Source organism: Archocentrus centrarchus, chromosome 10 (assembly GCF_007364275.1).
Source record: "Archocentrus centrarchus isolate MPI-CPG fArcCen1 chromosome 10, fArcCen1, whole genome shotgun sequence".
Taxonomy (NCBI): Eukaryota; Metazoa; Chordata; class Actinopteri; order Cichliformes; family Cichlidae; genus Archocentrus; species Archocentrus centrarchus.
Window position 1 is genome coordinate 16,114,904 of NC_044355.1, and position 24,043 is coordinate 16,138,946.

General features: G+C 42.9%; 2 protein-coding genes across 21 annotated transcripts in view; both read right to left on the bottom strand.

The window, feature by feature from the left end:
* The window catches only part of LOC115786625 (protocadherin gamma-C5-like), a 365,072-nt gene that overhangs the window by 155,273 nt on the left and 185,756 nt on the right, over positions 1 to 24,043 (bottom strand). For 2 of the 20 annotated variants that reach the window (XM_030738892.1, XM_030738878.1), the window contains exon 1: positions 17,516 to 20,021. The exons of the other annotated variants lie outside the window; for them this stretch is intronic. In XM_030738892.1, coding sequence (XP_030594752.1) covers positions 17,516 to 19,966 — 2,451 coding nt within the window. In that variant the 5' untranslated portion in view covers positions 19,967 to 20,021. Of the gene's footprint in view, positions 1 to 17,515; positions 20,022 to 24,043 lie in introns of those variants that run through there. 20 annotated transcript variants of the gene reach the window in all.
* Positions 21,045 to 23,662, bottom strand: LOC115786630 (protocadherin gamma-A5-like). The gene has a single exon (XM_030738927.1). The coding sequence runs from the start codon at positions 23,502 to 23,504 to the stop codon at positions 21,045 to 21,047; it is 2,460 nt and encodes an 819-aa protein (XP_030594787.1). The 5' UTR covers positions 23,505 to 23,662.

The following is a 24,043-nucleotide window of genomic DNA, read 5'->3' on the forward strand; positions in this document are numbered from 1 at the left end:
GTGATATTATAATCAGGATTGTGTTCCCTGTCAAGAACACCGTTTGTCACCAAAGTATAATAATTCTTTAGAGATGAGTGAATTGCGAACGGGATATTATCGTTAACTGAGCAGTGTACTTTGCCATTTTTGCCTGAATCCAGGTCTTTAACACTTATGATAGCCACAGTAGTCCCACTAGGTGAATCCTCGGCAATGGCATTAGAAAACGAGGTTAGTGTTATTAAAGGTGGATTGTCATTTACATCTATAACCTCAATTATCACATTTGTTGATGCACTTTGTCCACCCTGATCTTTTGCCTGTACCCCAATCTCATATAGTTTATTCTCTTCGTAATCAATCATACCAATTACAGTTAAATCGCCCGTATTTTCATCCAGATGAAATAATTCAACAACATTACCAGACATGCGATTAAAATGGTAAGTAACATGGCCATTTATCCCTTCATCTGCATCTGTTGCTCTCAATCTCACTATAAATGTTCCTTTTGGAACATTTTCTTTAACAGAAGCCTTAAAATTTGATTGCGTGAAAACAGGAGCATTGTCGTTTGTATCTCGCACAGTTATGTGTATTTTTAAGGTGCCTGACCGCTGTGGTTCACCCCCGTCGACAGCAGTTAGCGTGAGGAGCAGCTTTTCCTCTTTCTCTCTATCTAAAGCTTCAGAAAGATACAGCTGTGCATATTTATGACCATTTGTGCTGGACAGAACCTTAATATTAAAATGCGTTTTGGGGTGTATGGTATAGCCGCGTAAAGCGTTGATGCCAACATCAGGGTCTGTTGCACTCACTTGCAATATTTCGGTTCCTGGAACAGCAGATTCTACGATTTCTAAATGCATTTCCTTCTCCTGAAACGCAGGAGCATTGTCATTAACATCTAGTACTTCCACTACAACGCTATGTAGTTGCATTGGATTCGTCATAATCATTTCAAAATTCAAGCTGCAGGGCGATGTCTGTCCACAAAGCTGCTCTCTATCTATTCTCTCTCCCACGACCAGATTTCCTTTGTCTACATCCAGCATAATATACTCACTGCTGTCACTGCTAACAATCCGGGCACCGCCTGATTTCAGTCTTTTAGCATCGATACCTAAATCTTCAGCCACATTTCCCACAAATGAGCCCTTTCTCATCTCCTCGGGAACAGAGTAGCGGATCTGGCAGATTGCCGCCTCAATGAGAAAAACAAGGATCAACGCCAGTACTTGCAGTTTAAACCCTGCGATCCTCTCTGATAGAATGCATATTTCTGAAGCAATTCGTCCACGTCCACAAAAAAAGATGTCGAAAAACACTGCCAAATACTCCGTATTGTTCTTGTTTTATGTTCTTATTATCCACAGTGTGACACCGAACGAAACCGACTAAATCAGCGCTGAAAATAAACATCGAATTTCCTGCTCTCCCTCTTTGACGTTGAGAATAGTCCAGAGGGTGTAGCTTCATTTATAAAGCTCTACACGTGCTTTAAAGACCAACAGCGGCCCATAGAGTCCAATGTAAAAATAACAAGTGTTGTGATTAAGAAAAAAAAAAATCCAATTGCAGGAACCATTCAGAGGCGTCAAAGTTGACATGAATATGCCTGAAATGTGTGTCAAATGTAGTGTATCAATATATATATAAGTATGTATGCCTAACTGTTAACATGAAAATTAAGATGAAAAATAGATGATGCTTGAATGCTTTATGTGGCAAATAGAAGAGCAACGTGTATAACAGTCATGAGAAATACTATTAGGCTGCACTGTTAAATAACCAAAGATTAAAAATATTCCCTCATTACAACAGACACAAATTCAAAATGATTATACCCACCATTACGACCTGGTAACTTTTAAAAACACAGGAGTAGGAATTTTAGGGAGTTGACCTTCTATAGTGACTCGTGTTAATTCGAGCTAAATTACTTGGGATACAAACTAAAGAGTATTACAGGTAATCTAATATAGAATCTTGAAGTTAATAAAAGCAAAGCATAAATAAACTAACCTCAGGAGAAGAGTCTGGTTCATCCAGGATGCTCTTTTCACTCTGTATCCGCTGCATCGTCCCTGTAGAACTGGGGTCCATTAAAAGCATGTTCTGACTACCAGCTCTGCCGAACTTACAGTCACTCTTTCTGGAGTCAGTCGTCCTGCACACCTCGTAATTATACACATGTGGGAGAGTCCCTGTCCCCAAAGTGTCTGAATAACGTGGTGGATAATATGGAAGGACAGGGAGGTTGGGGTGATACAGGATGCGAGACTGTCTCCACCTGTAGATTTTGACTGATATAATAACCACTAAACAAGTGATGAAGAGGAAGGAAACTACAGCCAGAGCCAAGACTAAGTAAAAAGTTAGGTTGTCATTGTACTCCTTGTCATGTGTATAGTCAACGAACTCCGACAGCACTTCAGGGAAGCTGTCCGCCACCACCACATTAACAATGACTGTCGCTGAACGAGAGGGCTGCCCGTTGTCCTCCACTATAACAGTCAGTCTTTGTTTGACAGCATCTTTATCAGTGACTTGGCGGATTATTTCTTATTTCTCCATTCTGTAAGCCCACTTCAAACAGCGCCCTGTCTGTGGCTTCTGCAGTTTGTAGGAGAGCCAGGCGTTCTGTCCAGAGTCCACATCAACAGCCACCACTTTCGTCACTAGATAGCCCACATCTGCTGAACGAGGCACCATTTCAGCCACTAGAGAGCCACCAGTCTGGACTGGGTACAGAACCTGAGGGGGGTTGTCGTTCTGGTCTTGAATCCTTATTCTAACTGTAGCCACTGAGCTCAAATGAGGCGATCCAGCATCGCGAGCAGTTACGTTAAATTCAAACCACTTGATCTGCTCATAATCAAACGATCTCACTGCATGAATGACACCGGTTTCTGAATTTACTGACACTAATGAAGACACAGCTAGCCCATAAACTTCTTTTTCCTCCAGAAAGTAAGAAACTCGAGCGTTTTGACCCCAGTCTCCATCACTAGCACTCACAGTAAACACAGAAAGTCCAGGAGAATTGTTCTCTGGTACAGTTTTATGATATTCTGAATGATCAAATTTGGGTGGGCTGTCATTCACATCAGACACTTTTACATTGATGTTCTTACTGCTTGTCAAAGGTGGGGAGCCTTGATCAGACACAGTTATGGTGATATTATACTCAGGGATACTCTCTCTGTCTAAAAGGTCTTCCGTTACTATGGTGTAGTATCCCGTTAATGAAGACTCAATTTTAAAAGGTACGTCAGAGTTAATGGAGCACTTGACAACACCGTTACCATCAGAGTCTTCGTCATCCACGTTAAGAACAGCTATAGTAGTACCTGGTGGAGAATCCTCAGATATCGAGTTAGACAATGACATTAGCTGTATTGTAGGGATGTTGTCATTCTCATCAATTACTTGAATGATAACTTTGCATGTATCAGAAAATCCTCCGTGATCACTGGCTTGAACGTTTAGTTGATAAGTCTTAGATTTTTCAAAGTCGAGTTTACCTGCAACTTTAATCTCGCCAGTTTTTACATTTACTTCAAAAAGCTGCTTTGCCTCTTTGGCCATATGAGGGATGGAAAACGTTATGTCTCCATTGACTCCTTTGTCTGCGTCATTTGCACTGACAGTGGTTATCACTGTTCCTTCAGGGGAATTCTCCTTGACGTCTGCTTTGTAAACAGGTTGGCTGCACACTGGCGCATTATCGTTAGCATCCAGCACAGTATATGAACACGCACTGTTCCTGATCTCCGTGGCTCACCGCCATCCGAAGCAATCAGCACGAGAGCATGAGTCTCCTCTTTCTCTCGGTCTAAAGGATTTTGCAAAACCATTTCAACAAAACTCCCTCCATCTGGTTGGTTTTGTACTTCCAATTTGAAATAATCAGCTGGTTTGAGTGTGTATCTTTGAATATCATTAATTCCGACATCGGTGTCATCTGCACTCACTAGAGAGAAACGCGTTCCTGATGCAGCATTTTCAACGATTTTCAGACTGATTTCATCTTTGGGGAACGATGGACTGTTATCGTTAACGTCTGTCACCTCTACTGTAACCCGATAAAGCTGAATGGGATTTTCTAAAATCACCTCGAAGCTGAAGCTACAGGGCGTCGTCTTTCCGCACAGTTCCTCTCGGTCGATTCTCTCTTTAATAACAAGGGTGCCTTTGTCTCGGTTTAAATCCACATACTGTCGGCCTCCTTTTGTAATAATACGAGGTTTACCTGATATGAGCCTTGAAACATCCAAACCTAAATCTCCAGCAATGTTTCCAACAACCGAGCCTTCGGCCTGCTCCTCCGGTATGGAATACCGAGCCTGACCAGCCACTGTGCTCAGCTCGATGAAACAAAGAATGACAAGCAATGCTTGCCATCGGCTTCTTCCAGCCGTTATCCACACAAAAGACATCGTAAATCCACGGATGCAGACGCAGTGATCCCTTTAAATACTAAAATTGTGTAATTACATCAATAGACTAAAATATTTACGTCTTTCCAGAACATACATTCCAAAACAGATACCACACTGAAACCTTGACGCAACCGAGTAACGTCTTTCCAAGCAGCAAACACTGACTGGAGATAAACGGGGGGACCGCAGCACTGTCGATTTGGAGAGTAAGTCAGTGATGTATCAACAGCGGCACTTAGAGCCCATTCACGGTAATATATCTGGTGTACACAGAGATAGAAGGGAATTTGAATTAAATAAAGTTTTCTTTTCAAAGTAAAACATAATGAGAGAAGCACTGGACAAAACTGAGCCCAGTGCACATACTTCGGCCAGACCGGGTTTCACCAGAGTATCTTGAGTATGAGATGAAAAATATACAAGTGTTTATATATTTCATTAAACTTATATTTCCTTATGACCTCAATGGATGCTTTATATGAAGACATTGATGGTAACAGCACAATTAAGTATATAAACCAGTATGAACGTCAATTGGGGAAAAAAAGTCTAAATAATTAAAGATAGTCTGGAAAAAAAGGAAAGGGGAGGGAAAAGTTTTTCTGTATTCTCTGGTTCCCCCCACCCCCACCCACGGTTGTCTTTTGACAACTCCCCCTTTGAAATTCGTTACGTCAACATGGGTCCGCTGACCGGTTCAGCACCACAGACAGCGACACAAAGAATTTCGATGCTACTTCCCACCGCCGAGGAACTGGTTCGCGTGCCAGTGCCCATGCTGTTCCCAATGAACCGGCGAAACGCTTAAGAACGGGCCCGCGTTCCCACCGCGTTTCTGTGAACTGCTCCTTTACGTATGACTGTGGGCGGGTCCTCGTCCGGACACGGAAGCCGAAGCGCAGAAACGTGGGGAGAACACGCTCCCCTTTTTGTGCTGCAAATACGTTTTACGGTCCAAACCAAACTACTGCAGCATCTGTGTGCAACACAGAGGTAAACACAGACAGTGTGCTGTTTTCTATAAAAAACATTGTAATTTAAGCAGTGGTAATGTGACCACATTTGTACAATGCTGCCACCTAGTGGACCTTTTATTTTATTTTAATGGAATAGATTTGTAGCTAATCAGTGAAAGCAGTTGGCTACAGGGAAAGCAGCTAAGCACATGGTGCAAAAGAGTGCCCTTTCATACGCTTGTGCCTTGGACACATTGTCTGTAAGTAGTTCATGCATTAGTTCTGACTATGTTTTCTACTATTTGTTAGTCTTCTGATGTTTTATTTTGGATAATTTTATAGTTGCTATTCTTGTTAAGCTAGCCTGTTAAGTTGGGGAATGTCTACATGTATAGTTAGCTGCTTAGTAATGTGTCATGAGGAGTCCATTACAGTGTGTGTATATTAATATATGATTATGTTTCTGTATTTTTTCAGTTTTACACTGGCGACACTTCTTAATTAAACTGTGCAAAGCCAAGCAAGGACTTGTGAGTTTATGGAGTATCAAAGTGTTAACTAGCTGTCTAGCTCTGCCAGAAACGCACTGCGAGGGCAGCATAGTAAAAAGACACTTACGCAGCGGGCTCAAGCACAACAGGGAAAACTCAGGCACCATGAGTCTACGCTCAGGCAAGTCCTATGCTAAGGAATATAGTCTGGCTACCGAGCAGCAACCACATGTAGTAAGTCAAGATGTAGAAGCCTGCGATCCACCTGACAAGGAGGAGCCTCCCCATACACATGATACTAAATCACAGTATTCCAAGAAGTCTTCTAAGTCATCGCAGCGGGCCAGTGAAGCATCAAAGTCCACAGCAGCTTCAGCCACCAGAGCACGTGCTAAGGCGAAGGCAGCTCGAGCTCAGCTGGTATTTGCAGAGAAGGAAGCCAGTGTTATGAAGCAAAAAGCTGACCTCGAAGCTAGTCTCCACATTCTCCACAGCCAAAAGATTGTGGCAGCTGCAGAGGCTGAAGCTTCAGCTTATGAAGATGAGGAAGTTGAAAGCGGGGAGAAGCATTACAAACTACATGTTCCAGAAAAGCCTCTCAGCCCAGCTGAACGCACAAGCGATTATATTCAACAGCACTCAGAGTTGTTCGGCAGAGAATCATCCTCCAAACAAATGCCAGCGGACTCTGTAAAATGTAATCCAATCACTCCCCAGAAGCACAAACATCCAAGTTTGAAAGACTTTGAGACAAAGGAAAAAGAACCAGGGAAGACACCTCCATCCAACCCTTACCGTCAAAGGTCTCAGCTGGTTAGCTTGCCCAATAGGGGGTCTGAACCTGAGCCACACAGTGCACAGGAGCTTGCTCGATATCTCATGCGCAGGGAGTTTGTGACTTCGGGCTTTGGAATTTGATGACCGACCCGAACACTACTGGTCATGGAAAGCATCTTTTGTTGGTGCCACTCAGGACTTAAATCTTTCAGCCAGGGAAGAATTAGACTTGCTGGTCAAGTGGCTGGGAGCAGAGTCAGCAGAACAGGCACGGAGAATACGTTCAGTGCACATTCTCAATCCCTCAGCAGGTCTCAACATGGTGTGGCAACGTCTGGAAGAATGCTATGGGACAGCAGAAGGCATAGAAAATGCGCTGCTTAAGAAGATAGAAAATTTTCCTAAGCTAACCAATAAAGACAACGACAAACTGCGGGAACTAGGGGACATCCTTCTTGAACTGGAGTGTGCTAAAGAAGAAGGATTCCTACCCGGTCTGGCATATTAGACACTGCTCGTGGTGTAAACCCTATAGTCGAGAAAACTACCGTACAGCCTGCAAGAGAGATGGGTTACTCAAGGATCCAAATACAAAGAGGACTATGGGGTAGCATTCCCACCTTTTCTTATTTCTCACAATTTGTCCGGCAGCAGGCAAGGTTAGAAATGATCCTAGCTTTGCTTTCTCCGCTTCAACCAGTCACATACCTGCAAGGGACAGAAAAGGCCACAAAATACAGTAACAAAGCTTCCGTAAGTGTGCGCAAGACAGAGATCTCTTCCGACCACAGATTGTGGTATCCTTTCTACTGGAAAGAAAGGGATTGAGCCAGATAGAGAGTGTCCAATCCACAAAAAGCCTCACCCGCTTAAAAAATGCAGAAGCTTTAGAAGCAAGCCATTAGAAGAACGCAAGGCATATCTGAAAGAACACCGTATTTGCTTTAGATGCTGTGGATCAACACAACATATGGCTAAAGACTGCAAGGTGGCAATCACATGTTTTGAGTGTAACAGTAATGGCCATATCACAGCTCTACACCCTAGTCCACCTCCAGTGGTTAAAGGAAATACCGTGGTGGAGAAGGAGGAAAACGAGGAGCATGCAGAGAGGACATCTTCAGTCACATCTAAGTGTACAGAGGTTTGCGGGGATATGGGGAGCCCTCGTTCATGTGCTAAGATCTGTTTAGTTAAAGTATATCCAGCAGGGAAAAGAGGAGAAGCTATCAAGATGTATGCGGTGCTGGATGAGCAAAGTAACAAATCACTTGCAAGGACAGAATTCTTCCAGCTCTTTGACATCAAGGCCAGTCCACTTCCATACACATTAAAAACGTGTGCAGGAACAGTGGAGGCCTCAGGCAGAAGAGGCAACAACTTTGTGCTTGAATCAGTGGATGGAAAACTACAGCTTCCTCTCCCCACTTTAATTGAATGTGACATGGTGCCAGATGATCGATCGGAGATTCCGACCCCTGAGGTTGTGCAGCATCACCCACACCTACGGCCAGTTGCCAATAAGATTCCAGAGGTGGACCCCGACGCTCCAATCCTTCTCCTCTTGGGAAGAGATATCCTAAGGGTGCATAAGGTAAGGGAGCACATCAATGGGCCTCACAATACTCCTTATGTGCAGCGGCTTGACCTGGGCTGGGTCATCGTGGGAGAAGCTTGTCTGGGTGCAGTGCACAGACCAGAGAAAGTAAACGTGTACAAAGCAAATGTGCTACATAACGGTCGCACATCCTTCCTCAGTCCATGTCCAAATAATATTCAGATAAAGGAGGACTATGGCAACATCTTACATCAGCCCACCACTGTTAACAGTGCAGAAAAGAGAGGCCGTTCTCAGAACACAGATAGCTTTGGATGCTCAGAGTTTGAGAGGTCTAAGGATGATGACAAACCAGCATTATCGGTGGATGATAAGACCTTCCTGGACATCATGGACAAAGAAGTTTATCAGAATGAGGAGCACAGCTGGGTGGCGCCCTTACCATTTCGTACTCCTAGACAACGCCTTCCAAGCAATAGGGAGCAGGCAGTAAAACGTCTCCGTTCACTCAGGAAGACACTGGAGAGAAAGGCGGAAATGAAAACTCACTACATAGAGTTTATGCAGAAAACACTTGACAGTGAGCAAGCTGAGCTAGCACCACCTATGGAGGAAGAGAAAGAACACTGGTATCTGCCAACATTCGGTGTGTATCACCCAAGGAAACCAGAGCAGATAAGAGTCGTATTTGATTCAAGTGCTGAGTGTGAAGGCATGTCTCTGAATGATGTACTCCTCAAGGGCCCAGATTTAAACAATACTTTGTTGGGAAGTTCTTCTGCGGTTTCGCAAAGAGGCTGTAGCTATCAGTGCAGATGTGCAACAAATGTTTTATTGTTTCATTGTCAGAGAGGACCACAGAGACTATCTTCGTTACCTCTGGTACAAGGACAGTGATCTCAACACAAATATGGTAGAGTACAGGATGAAAGTGCATGTGTTTGGAAACACTCCATCCCCTGCCGTGGCCATATATTGCATGAGACGTGCTGCAGAGAAGGGTGAAAAAAGAATACGGTTCTGATGCAAGGCAGTTTGTGGAGAGGCAGTTTTATATGGATGATGGCCTTACATCAGTTTCCACACCAGAAAAGGCAATAGATCTCCTGGCAAGAACTACGCAGATGCTAGCAGCATCCAATCTGAGGCTACACAAGGTGGCATCAAACAGTGGGCAGGTGATGGAAGCCTTTCCTGTGGAAGATCGTGCAAAAGACTTGAAGGATTTGGAGCTTGGTGTGGACCCTCTTCCTCTACAACGTAGACTAGGACTCTACTGGAACCTGGAAACAGACAGCTTCACATTTCAGGTATCCCAGGAGGAGAAGCCATTTACTCGAAGAGGTGTGCTGTCCACAGTGAACAGCCTGTACGACCCTCTAGGGTTTGTGGCTCCAGTAGTAATGCAAGGAAAAGCATTAGTCCGGGAACTCTCACGTGGAAGTACTGACTGGGACACTCCGCTTCCTCCAGACAAGCAAGATGAGTGGAACACATGGAAAGACTCTCTGAAGGCCTTGAAAAACCTGTCCATAAAGAGATGCTATATTCCTGTCTCACTGTCTTCAGCACAGACAAAGGAGCTGTACATTTTCTCAGATGCTTCGATAATGGTAATAGGAGCAGTAGCCTACTTGAGAGCAAGAGATTGTAATGGGAAAAATCATGTTGGATTCGTCATGGGAAAGTCCAAGTTAGCCCCATGCCCAGCTCCTACCATTCCACGCCTTGAGCTTTGTGCAGCTGTGCTAGCTGTACAGTTGTATGAACAGATCAGAGATGAGCTTGATATCCAAATGGATACTGTGAGGTTCTTTACTGACAGCAGGATTGTACTTGGATATATTCACAACTCCAAAAGAAGATTTTACGTCTATGTGGCCAACCGGGTTGCTCGCATCAGACAATGTACCCATCCTGATCAGTGGTGCTACATCCCTACAAACCAGAATCCTGCAGACCATGCAACCAGGCGTACATCAGCAGAACAACTGCAACAGAGCAGCTGGCTGTCAGGACCCAGTTTTATAACTTGTGACAGTGCAGAGGGGGTTCCTGAACCCTGTTTTTGCTCTCTTGTGAATCCTGACACGGATGCAGAAATCCGACCTGAAGTCACAGCCATGATCACCAGAACCATTGGGGCCCAATTAGGGTCACGACGCTTTGAGCGATTCTCAAACTGGAGAAAACTCTTGTGGTGTTACAGCCAAACTGATTCATGTTGCAGCGTCCTTTAAAGAAAATCAGCAAGGAACAAAAGACAAAGGCTGGAAATGTTTCAGAGATAGGCCAACCCTGATGGAGCTCTCACAAGCCAAGATAGTGATTATACGTGCGGTGCAACAAGATGTCTTTAAAGAAGACTTAAAGTGTATCAAGGAGGGAAAGCCATGTAACAAGCAAAGCCAGCTCAGAAAGCTAAATCCTGTGACAGATGATAATGGTTTACTTCGGGTTGGAGGTCGCATATCGTGTGCAGACCTCTCAACAGAAGAAAAACATCCTCTGATCATTCCACACACTCATCACATTGCCACACTGCTTGTGAGATTCTATCATGAGCAAGTATCTCACCAAGGACGCCATATAACAGAGGGAGCAATCAGAGTGGCTGGATACTGGATTATTGGTGGGAAACGGCTCGTGTCCTCTATTATACACAAATGTGTTATTTGTCGCACGTTGCGTGGGAAATTTCAAGAACAGAGGATGGCAGATTTGCCAGTTGACAGACTCACACCCGAGCCTCCATTTACAAATGTAGGCCTTGATGTGTTTGGACCCTGGATCGTCATTGCACGTCGTACAAGAGGAGGGAGTGCGGACAGCAAGCGTTGGGCAGTACTCTTCACCTGTATGGCAACCAGAGCTGTACACATTGAGCTGATTGAGTCCATGTCAACTGACAGCTTCATTAATGCACTGAGAAGGTTTTTTGCTATCCGAGGCCCATGCAAACTCCTTCGTTCTGACAGGGGAACAAACTTTGTGGGTGCCTGTAAGGAATTGAGCATCAGCACACAAGATTCAGCAGTAAAAACCTACCTCCAAAACAAGGGATGCACATGGGTATTTAACCCACCACATTCATCACATATGGGGGGTTCATGGGAAAGGCTCATAGGTGTCGCTAGGCGCATTTTGGATGCAATGCTGCTTCAGACAGGCCAGATGCGCCTCACACATGAGGTCTTGAGCACCCTCATGGCTGAAGTCATGGCAATCATGAATTCAAGACCCCTGGTTCCTGTGTCTACTGACCCAGACATGCCTACAGTCCTCACCCCAGCAATGCTTCTGACACAAAAGACAAATCCTGTTGCGGCCCCCTCTGGAAAGTTCCAAATGGCTGACCTGCATGGTAAGCAGTGGAAGCAGGTCCAGTGTCTCGCAGACACTTTTTGGAAAAGATGGAAAGGGCAAGCAAAGTCGTAGAAAATGGATTCAAGGAAAGCCAAATATCAAAGTGGGAGATGTCGTCTTACTCAAAGACACCCAAGCTCACAGAAATAAATGGCCAGTAGGGGTGGTTGTTAAAACCCTGCCAAGCAAGGACCAGGCTATTCGCAAAGTGGAGGTGAAGATTGTGAAGGAAGGAACTGTCAAGGTTTTCCTGAGACCAGTTTCAGAACTTGTAGTCCTAATTTCTGAGGAAAATTGAACAAAAACAGAAGAGATTTCAGTTTCCTAATTAGAGACATTTCTTTAGTTTGATAGTGGCATGATAACATCATGCCAAGCGGGGAGTGTGCTGTTTTCTATAAAAAACATTGTAATTTAAGCAGTGGTAATGTGACCACATTTGTACAATGCTGCCACCTAGTGGACCTTTTATTTTATTTTTAATGGAATAGATTTGTAGCTAATCAGTGAAAGCAGTTGGCTACAGGGAAAGCAGCTAAGCACATGGTGCAAAAGAGTGCCCTTTCATACGCTTGTGCCTTGGACACATTTGTCTGTAAGTAGTTCATGCATTAGTTCTGACTATGTTTTCTACTATTTGTTAGTCTTCTGATGTTTTATTTTGGATAATTTTATAGTTGCTATTCTTGTTAAGCTAGCCTGTTAAGTTGGGGAATGTTCTACATGTATAGTTAGCTGCTTAGTAATGTGTCATGAGGAGTCCATTACAGTGTGTGTATATTAATATATGATTATGTTTCTGTATTTTTTCAGTTTTACACTGGCGACACTTCTTAATTAAACTGTGCAAAGCCAAGCAAGGACTTGTGAGTTTATTGGAGTATCAAAGTGTTAACTAGCTGTCTAGCTCTGCCAGAAACGCACTGCGAGGGCAGCATAGACAGAGATTAGAGCAAGACGACAAGTACGCACTTTGTGTCCTTTTATCTGTGATATGAACTGATACAAAGCAGCAAGTTCAGCCTTAGAGCCCAACCTAATTCACAGCCGTGAAAATCGCTTCGGTTTTCTCACGTAATACACATGTAATATGGAAGAAAACTTGATGTTGAGACGGCAGAGTCACGCCCTTCTGCCGCTTTCGTCACGCGTTCGTGGTTCGAGACCAGCTAGTTTGCGGGGAATTGAACCCGTTTTTCGGCCGAGCACCGAGTGTTTCGGCGGTGGAAAACCCGCCTAACGGTTCAAATAAAGGGACGGGCTCCGGAACCCTGTTGGTGGGAAAGAGGCCAGAGAGATCTCAAATTACGTTCACACACACACACACACACACACACACACACACACACACACCACACACACACACACACACACACACACACACACACACACACACACACACAGACAGGAAAAATCGAACGCAAAATATCAAAATATCACTCACCAGAGTAGACATTTGAGAAGAGCTGAATACTAGCTGGTTGTCAACTTGGGGTAAATCATCACCAGCTCCATCCAGACTCACTAAACTTTGACTCTTCGGTTGCATAAATTTTATGTCGCTCTTTCTGGAGTCAGTCGTCCTGCACACTTCATAATTGTAGACATGTGGGAGAGTCCCTGTCCCCAAAGTGTCTGAGTAACGTGGTGGATAAAATGGAATGACAGGCAGGCTGGAGTGATACAGGATGCGAGACTGTCTCCACCTGTAGATTTTGACTGATATAATAACCACTAAACACGTAATGAAGAGGAAGGAAACTACAGCCAGAGCCAAGACTAAGTAAAACGTCAAGTTGTCATTGTATTCCTTGTCATGCGTGAAGTCAGTGAACTCCGAAAGCACTTCAGGGAAGCTGTCCGCCACGGCCACGTTAACAATGACTGTAGCTGAGTGAGACGGCCGCCCGTTGTCCTCCACTATAACAGTCAGTCTTTGTTTGACAGCATCTTTATCAGTGACTTGGCGGATAGTTCTTATTTCTCCATTCTGTAAGCCCACTTCAAACAGCGCCCTGTCTGTGGCTTTCTGCAGTTTGTAGGAGAGCCAGGCGTTCTGTCCAGAGTCCACATCAACAGCCACCACTTTCGTCACCAGATAGCCCACATCTGCTGAACGAGGCACCATTTCAGCCACTAGAGAGCCACCAGTCTGGACTGGATACAGAACCTGAGGGGAGTTGTCGTTCTGGTCTTGAATCCTTATTCTAACTGTAGCCACTGAGCTCAAAGGAGGCGATCCAGCATCGCGAGCAGTTACGTTAAATTCAAACCACTTGATCTGCTCATAATCAAACGATCTCACTGCATGAATGACACCGGTTTCTGAATTTACTGACACTAACGAAGACACAGCTAGCCCATTAACTTCTTTTTCCTCCAGCAAGTAAGAAACCCGAGCGTTTTGACCCCAGTCTGCATCACTAGCACTCACAGTAAACACGGAAAGTCCAGGAGAATTGTTCTCTGGTACAGTTTTATGATATTCTGAATGATCAAATTTGGGTGGGCTGTCATTCACATCAGACACTCTTACATTGATGTTCTTACTGCTTGTCAAAGGTGGGGAACCTTGATCAGACACAGTTATGGTGATATTATACTCAGGGATACTCTCTCTGTCTAAAAAGTCTTCCGTTACTATGGTGTAGTATCCCGTTAATGAAGACTCAATTTTAAAAGGTACGTCAGAGTTAATGGAGCACTTGACAACACCGTTACCATCAGAGTCTTCGTCATCCACATTAAGAACAGCTATAGTAGTACCTGGTGGAGAATCCTCAGATATCGAGTTAGACAATGACATTAGCTGTATTGTAGGGATGTTGTCATTCTCATCAGTTATTTGAATGATAACTTTGCATGTATCAGAAAATCCTCCGTGATCACTAGCTTGAACGTTTAGCTGATAAATCTTAGATTTTTCAAAGTCGAGTTTACCTGCAACTTTAATCTCGCCAGTTTTTACATTTACTTCAAAAAGCTGCTTTGCCTCTTTGGCGACATGAACGATAGAAAATGTTACTTCTCCATAGACTCCTTTGTCTGCGTCATTTGCACTGACAGTGGTTATCACTGTTCCTTCAGGGGAATTCTCCTTGACGTCTGCTTTGTAAACAGGTTGGCTGCACACTGGCGCATTATCGTTAGCATCCAGCACAGTAATATGAACACGCACTGTTCCTGATCTCCGTGGCTCACCGCCATCCGAAGCAATCAGCACGAGAGCATGAGTCTCCTCTTTCTCTCGGTCTAAAGGATTTTGCAAAACCATTTCAACAAATCTGCCTCCGTCTGGTTGATTTTGTACTTCCAATTTGAAATAATCAGCTGGTTTGAGTGTGTATTTTTGAATATCATTAATTCCAACATCAGGGTCATCTGCGCTCTCAAGTGAAAACCGAGTTCCTGATGCAGCGTTTTCAGCAATTTTCAGACTGATTTCATCTTTGGGGAACGATGGACTGTTATCGTTAACGTCTGTGATCTCCACTGTCACCCGATAAAGCTGAATGGGATTTTCTAAAATCACCTCGAAGCTGAAGCTACAGGGCGTCGTCTTTCCGCACAATTCCTCTCGGTCGATTCTCTCTTTAATAACAAGGGTGCCTTTGTCTCGGTTTAAATCCACATACTGTCGGCCTCCTTTTGTAATAATGCGAGCTTACCTGATATGAGTCTCGCAATATCCAAACCTAAATCTCTAGCAATGTTTCCGACAAACGATCCGTCGGCCTGCTCCTCCGGTATGGAATACCGAGCCTGACCAGCCACTGCGCTCAGTTCGATGAGACAAAGAATGACAGCCAGTACTTGCCATCGGCTTCTTCCAGCCATTGTCCACACACAAGTCATCGTAAATCCAGACACAGTGCAGACTCAGTGATTCTTCTTAAATTCAAACAGACGCACTTAAATCCCCAAATTTAACATTTTCTTATTTCAAAATGTTTCAAGAAAGATTCTACTCTTTAAACCGTACAGGAACAGAGCACCGTCTTTCCAAGCAGGACTAGTGTGGAGATAAAGAGGAGGACCGCTGCATCTGACAGTATCTCAGTGATGTATCAACAGCGGCACTTAGAGCCCATTCACGGTAATATATCTGGTGTAGGCATGATCAGTACACACGTAAACGCTGTATGCAACACTGAAGGCCAGTTATGGTTAAGTCATTGGAAAAAATTTTTACTGAAAAATAGCCCCGTATAAATTAACAACATTGATAAAGCCTGTGCTCGTATATTAATCATCTCTTGCTACACAAATTCATCTTAAGCGCAAGATGACTTTAGAATCACATTGTTTTCATTTTCAGGTCCGCCCTATTTTTCTTTAGATCACAGCTAATGCTTCATAAAAAAGCCAAATAAAGTCAAATAAATTACAAAGTAAACAACGTGAAAGTGAAACAAAAGAAATGTCTCCCCTTCGAAGTAATGGGAGTTGCTTTCAGTAAGAGAAAAGAGTAGTGGCATTTCTGTTTTCTGCAAATTGTTTCAATTATCTTTTTTTGTTGCTGAAAGTTAAATATAGCTCAATTTCTTACTGTAAAACAATTGCTTTAAATAAGATATGAAATATATTAATTAAGGTCATAGAATACTAGAATCACAAAGTTTGAACTGGTTTAATTTTTAAAGTGTTTCATAGCATTTCTACCACTGATCAAGCTGTTACCTGTTTGGGATTTGATGCAGAACTGTGCACCTAAAACCTTTGGTCAAAAACAAGATACAGACTGTGGATATATGATTTTAACTTCAGTAGTCATTTTGTGGCGTCTGCTTGATGGATACTACTTTATATCATTTAAAACTTGTTTTTCTGTCACAGAAAAAAAAAATCCTACAAAATTCAAAAATGACTCAAAAGACTGTTTCAGCACCAGGGATAGCGACACTAACTGCAAATGAAAGACAGTAGGCCCACATGACAAAATGTAGCCAAAATTAAAAATTAAAGAATTACACACGCAGAGAGGGTGAGAGAGAGAGAGAGAGAGAGAGAGAGAGAGAGAGAGAGAGAGAGAGAGAGAGAGAGAGAGAGAGAGAGAGAGATTAAAGTATCACTCACCAAAGTAGATGTTTGAGAACAGCTGCCTGATAGTTTCTTCTAAACGTTCAGTGCATCATTTCCACATTCATCCACACTCATTAAACTCTGACTCATCGGTTGGATATATTTCATGTAAGTCTTTGTGGAGTCAGTCGTCCTGCACACCTCTTAATTGTACATATGTGGGAGGGTTCCTGTTCTGAAAGTGTCTGAGTAACGTGGTGGATAATATGGAATGACAGGGAGGCTGGAGTGATACAGGATGCGAGATCCCTTCAGTCCACAGTCAGCAATACCATGCATTTTCTTTTTCAAAGCCTAAATGATTCATTACATTTGGTGTAAGGACATTAATTCATAAATATCTCCAATGTAGTCAGCCTAAAATGTTGTTTTAAAAATAAATGTTTTACAGTACTTAATATAAGCTTAGAAGATGCCGATGAAAAACAGGATACCAACGACGAAAACTAAAGACAACAACAGTAAAAAGCTGTAACGTCAAACAAGAAGAGGACTGTAAATTGACAATGGTAGCTCATGTTGAATGGTCGCACAAAGAGGATTTTCAAAGCGAGTTTAAGCAATATTGAGACTAGTTTGTCAACTCAGTAAATTAGTAATCTAAACAAAAAATAACAAAAAATTAGAGCAAGTCTGAAATAATACAGTGCCAGAGCTTTAGAACACTAAAAACAACTTCACTGAATGAGGATAAAAAGAAGCAGCATTTTCTTGAAATTCTGAATATTGCCAGGCAGCAGGCTAATCCTGAGGTGAAGTAAAGTGAGACTCTCTCCATGGTGCTGAAAATGACTGTATGTTAATACATACAGAAATAATAACATTATCAAAGAGAGTAGAGGGGATGTCCAAACCAACCTCAATCGGAGAGTCTGGTTCACCCAGGATGCTCTTTTCACTCTGCATCTGTTGCATCGTCCCTGTGGAACTGAGGTCCATTATTAGCACGTTCTGACTACCAGCTCTGCCGAACTTACAGTCACTCTTTCTGGAGTCAGTCGTCCTGCACACCTCGTAATTGTACACATGGGGGAGAGTCCCTGTCCCCAAAGTGTCTGAGTAACGTGGTGGATAATATGGAATGACAGGGAGGTTGGAGTGATACAGGATGCGAGACTGTCTCCACCTGTAGATTTTGACTGATATAATAACCACTAAACACGTGATGAAGAGGAAGGAAACTACAGCCAGAGCCAAGACTAAGTAAAACGTCAAGTTGTCATTGTATTCCTTGTCATGCGTGAAGTCAGTGAACTCCGACAGCACTTCAGGGAAGCTGTCCGCCACGGCCACGTTAACAGTGACTGTAGCTGAACGAGAGGGCTGCCCGCTGTCCTCCACTATAACAGTCAGTCTTTGTTTGACAGCATCTTTATCAGTGACTTGGCGGATAGTTCTTATTTCTCCATTCTGTAAGCCCACTTCAAACAGCGCCCTGTCTGTGGCTTTCTGCAGTTTATAGGAGAGCCAGGCGTTCTGTCCAGAGTCAACATCAACAGCCACCACTTTGGTCACCAGATAGCCCACATCTGCTGAACGAGGCACCATTTCTGCCACCAGAGAGCCACCAGTCTGGACTGGGTACAGAACCTGAGGGGAGTTGTCGTTCTGATCCTGAATCATTATTTTCACAGTCACATTGCTGCTGAGTGGAGGAGAACCTCCATCCTGTGCTTTAACTACTAGATCAAGCTGTTTGATTTGTTCATAATCAAAGGAGCGAACGGCACTAAGAACTCCAGTTTCAGAGTTCAAAGACACATAAGTAGAAACTGGACTACCACTGACCTGTGTGTCCTCTAAGAGATATGAGATTCTGGCGTTTTGATTCCAATCAGAGTCCTGCGCGCTCAAAGCAAAAATCGAAAATCCAGGAGCGTTATTCTCTGTGATATGAGCAGTATAGCTCTTTTTATCAAATAATGGTGCGTTGTCATTAACGTCAGAGATTTTAAGATGCAATGTTGTTGAGCTAGACAGAGGGGGAGACCCAAAATCGGTGGCTGTAATTGTTATGTTATAGTCTGAGACGGATTCTCTATCAAAGTATTGATCGGACACCAAATTGTAGTAGTTTGTTAAAGATGATTCAATTTTAAAGTGAAGTTTACCATCTATTGAACATGTAATTTGCCCATTTTTTTCAGAATCTGCATCTTTTACGTTTAAAATTCCGATGGTTGTACCAGGCCGCGCATCCTCGGATAGGGTACTGGAAAATGACATTACATTTATAATTGGAGAATTATCATTAACATCAAGAACATCAAATATAATTTTACTTGTCCCAGTTAGTCCACCATAATCCTTAGCCTCTACCCTCAGTTCATATTTTCTGTCTTTCTCATAGTCTATTTGACCAGACACGTAAATTGTTCCGCTATTTTCATCAATGCTAAATGTGTCTGCTGCACTTTCCTTCATTTCTGACAAACTGTAAGTAATTAATCCATTTGTTCCACTGTCTGCGTCTGTGGCATTTACTGTAATAATAGTAGTGCCTTTTTTCGTGTTTTCTACAACTGTTGCTTTGTACACTGATTGGTTAAAAACTGGAATATTGTCGTTAGCATCTATTACAGTCACATCTATATTTACGGTACCAGACCTCTGTGGTGTCCCTCCGTCAACTGCGATTAATTTCAAAGAGAAATGTGGGTCTCGCTCTCTGTCTAAAGGTTTCTGGAGCACCATTTCAACATATTTTCTTCCGTCTGGGTTTGCATGTTTCTTCAATATAAAATTGTCGTTTGTGGATAGAATATAATCTTGCAAGGCATTTTGGCCTACATCTAGATCCTGCGCACTCTGCAGAGGGAAACGTACACCAACTGTAGATGATTCGCTTATTTCAAAGCTGATGGGTTTATCTTTGTTTGGGAAGACAGGAGCATGATCATTTATATCCAAAACCTCGACAGTTATTCGGTGTAGTTCAAGAGGATTTTCTAAAATCATTTCAAAGCTGAAACTACACGGCTTTATGTCTCCACAAAGCTGCTCTCGGTCGATTCTCTCATTCACGACTAGAATTCCTTTGTCTGTCTTCAGCTCGGTGTAGTGAACATTTTCCCCGGTCACGATACGGGCCCGCCCTGCACGGAGCCTCTTTAAATCCAAGCCCATATCCTGCGCCACATCACCAATAACAGAGCCTTTCTTCATCTCCTCGGGTATAGAATACCGAATCTGAGCACCTACCATGTTAACCTCTTGCAGCAGCAGCATAAGCAGTCCTATTAGTCGTCGCAGTCCACCAAATGATCGCCATCCTGATGATACGTAGGTTAGACATTTTACAGTCGTCATAACTCAGCGAGAAATCAAAAGATTTATCTCTTAAGGCATAAAAAATGAAAAAGGGCGGGGTATATCAGCCCCCAGGTTACATTTACAAATGTCTTCAAGTTTTAAATGGAAGCATTTGAGACTGCGCTCACACGAAACCTCGACAAAATACAGAGAGCATTCGTTACTGTACTATCGTTTAGGTGACGGTCTGAACGACAGCGTAACCCAGAAAAAATTTTACTGGCCAACAGCGTCTCTTAGAGTCTATAACGTGAAAATCATTTGATGCTTGAATCACTGTAAAAACACTCTAAGCCTTCGGGATCATTTTAAAATTACCCATATTATAATTTTTGAATCAATTAAGCAAATCTTCTCTTAAGAATTTTTATAATAAATATTGAGGGAGAGTAAAGTTGAGAACGACATGCCACAGACAGCAGAACTTCTAATTTCATTATCAAACAACTGTCCAATTGTGACGATAATAAAAAAAAGTCAGCTAAATAAAAATGTTACACTTAATGGGAAAAGGAACAGACAGATGTATAAGTCCCAGAATCGTAATAACTAGATGCTAAAATTATTCAGTGGGTGCAAAGTGTTTTGGAAACTCACGCAGAACTTGAGCACTATAAAAACAGTCAAGTAATAGAACATATCGACTGGCCATATGGAGGCTACAAAAAGTAGGAATGCTTATCAGAAATATATGCGTGACTGTTTTCTGATTCTATTTAATATTCTACGTTGTAATTTGCTCGTACTGTGTCCCTCTTTTGGGAAACATATGGAAGAATAATAATACAATGGCAGAAAATATTGCACAGACACATGGATCATGATTTGTAATAGCTTGCGCAGCACACACTTATAGGCACAAAAACAACAACAACAACAACAAAAACCTCTGAATGACTATATTGGAGAATATTATTTCAAATGCGGACTATACGGAGCCCTTAAGAGAAGGAGTCCAGGCCTGCCCAAAAACTGAGGAAAACTGAGACGCTGTACTTGGTGCTGAAAAAAGTGTAACGTTACCAAGTTTTTCATCAAAGCTATTCAATAAAGAAATCAAATACAGAAATACCCTTTAACTGACCTCTAGAGGAGAGTCTGGTTCATCCAGGATGCTCTTTTCACTCTGTATCCGCTGCATCGTCCCTGTAGAACTGGGGTCCATTATCAGCACGTTCTGACTACCAGCTCTGCCGAACTTACAGTCACTCTTTCTGGAGTCAGTCGTCCTGCACACCTCGTAATTGTACACATGGGGGAGAGTCCCTGTCCCCAAAGTGTCTGCGTAACGTGGTGGATAATATGGAATGACAGGGAGGTTAGAGTGATACAGGATGCGAGACTGTCTCCACCTGTAGATTTTGACTGAAATAATAACCACTAAACACGTGATGAAGAGGAAGGAAACTACAGCCAGAGCCAAGACTAAGTAAAAAGTCAGATTGTCATTGTACTCCTTATCTTGTGTATAGTCAGTGAACCCCGACAGAACTTCAGGGAAGCTGTCCGCCACCGCCACGTTAACAATGACCGTAGCCGAACGAGAGGGCATCCCGTTGTCCTCCACTATAACAGTCAGTCTTTGTTTGACAGCATCTTTATCGGTGACTTGGCGGATAGTTCTGATTTCTCCATTCTGTAAGCCGACTTCAAACAGCGCCCTGTCTGTGGCTTTCTGCAGTTTATAGGAGAGCCAGGCATTCTGTCCAGAATCCACATCAACAGCGACCACTTTAGTTACCAGATAGCCCACATCTGCTGAACGAGGCACCATTTCAGCCACCAGAGAGCCACCAGTCTGGACTGGATACAGAACCTGAGGGGGGTTGTCGTTCTGATCCTGAATCATTATTTTCACAGTCACATTGTTGCTGAGTGGAGGAGAACCTCCATCCTGTGCTTTAACTACTAGATCAAGCTGTTTAATTTGCTCATAATCAAAGGAGCGAACGGCACTAAGAACTCCAGTTTCAGAGTTCAAAGTCACATAAGTAGAAACTGGACTACCACTGACCTGTGTGTCCTCTAAGAGATATGAGATTCTGGCGTTTTGATTCCAATCAGAGTCCTGCGCGCTCACAGCAAAAATCGAAACTCCAGGAGCGTTATTCTCTGTGATATGAGCAATATAGCTGTTTTTATCAAATAATGGTGCATTGTCGTTAACGTCAGAGATTTTAAGATGCAATGTTGTTGAGCTAGACAGAGGGGGAGACCCAAAATCGGTGGCTGTAACTGTTATGTTATATTCTGAGACGGATTCTCTGTCAAACTGCTGAACTGATACCAAATTGTAATAATTTTTTAAAGATGCTTCAATTTTAAAGGGAAGTTTGTCACCCACTGACCATTTAATTTGCCCATTTCTCTCAGAATCTGCATCTTTTATGTTTAGAACGGCAATGGTTGTACCAGGCCGCGCATCCTCTGATAGGGGACTGGAAAATGACATTACATTTATAACTGGAGCATTGTCATTTACATCTACGACCTCGAAAATAACTTTACTTGTCCCAGTTAGTCCACCATAGTCCCTAGCCTCTACCCTCAGCTCGTATTTTCTGTCTTTCTCATAGTCTATTTGACCAGACACGTAAATGTTTCCACTATTTTCATCAATACTGAATGTGTCTGCTGCATTCCCTTTCATTTCTGACAAACTGTAAGTAATCAGTCCATTTGATCCACTGTCAGCGTCTGTGGCGTTTACTTTAATAATACTTGTCCCTGTTTTCGTGTTTTCTACAACTGTTGCTTTGTACACTGATTGGTTAAAAATTGGAATATTGTCGTTAGCATCTAAGACAGTCACATCTATATTTACAGTACCAGACCTCTGTGGTGTCCCTCCGTCAATTGCGATCAATTTCAAAGAGAAATGTGGGTCTCGCTCTCTGTCCAAAGGTTTCTGGAGCACCATTTCAACATATTTTCTCCCATCTGGGTTTGCATGTTGCTTCAATATAAAGTTGTCGTTTGTGGATAGAATATAATCTTGCAAGGCATTTTGGCCTACATCTAGATCCTGCGCACCCTGCAGAGGGAAGCGTACTCCAATTGCAGCTGATTCGCTTATTTCAAAGCTGATGGGTTTATCGTTGTTTGGGAAGACAGGAGCATGATCATTTATATCCAAAACCTCAACAGTTATTCCATGTAGTTCAATCGGGTTTTCTAAAATAATCTCAAAGCTGAAGCTACACGGCGTTATGTCTCCACAAAGCTCCTCCCGGTCGATTCTCTCATTCACAATTAGAATCCCTTTGTCTGTCTTCAGCTCGGTGTAGTGAACATTTTCCCCGGTCACGATACGGGCCCGCCCTGAACGGAGCCTCTTCAAATCCAAGCCAAGATCCTGCGCCACATTACCGATAACAGAGCCTTTCTTCATCTCCTCGGGTATAGAATATCGAATCTGAGTATCTACCATGTTAACCGCTTGAAGAAGCAACATAAGTAGTCCTATTTGTCGTCGCAGTCCATAAAATGATCGCCATTCTGTAGATATGCAGTTAAGGCATCTTACAGTCGCCATCACGCAGTTAAAAAGAAAAAAATAAATCAAAAACGTAACCTTTACCTCCTTAAGGAGTAAAACAAAGTCCTTCAGCTTTAAATGGAAGTCTGTGAGTCAACGTTCACACAACATCTCGACAAAACACAGAGAGCCTTCCTCACTGTCTGATCACTCAGGGGATGTCTGAACGACAACGTAACACAGAAAAAATTTTACTGGCCAACAGCGTCCCTTAGAGTTTACAAGGTAAAAATCATTTGAGGGTTGAAGCACTGTAACAACACTCTAAGCTCTCGGGCTCAATAACAGATTACCTTTATCATCATATCTTTTATTAATAAAATATTTTTTTCACGTAAGAATCTATATAACAAATTTTGAGGGAAAGCAACATTACGAACGACATACTACAGACAACAGAACTTCCTACTTCAATATCAAACAGCTGGCCAAGAGTGCAGCGACTAGGAGGGTGGGGGGCAAAATAAAAGTGTTACCCTAAAGGGAAAAAAGGGAACTTTTAGATGTGTAAGTCCTGGCATCGTGATAACCACATG

Bases quoted from the DNA above. Each gene is read 5' to 3' on its own strand.
- LOC115786630 (XM_030738927.1), bottom strand. From the start codon at position 23,504: ATGGCGACTGTAAGATGCCTTAACTGCATATCTACAGAATGGCGATCA.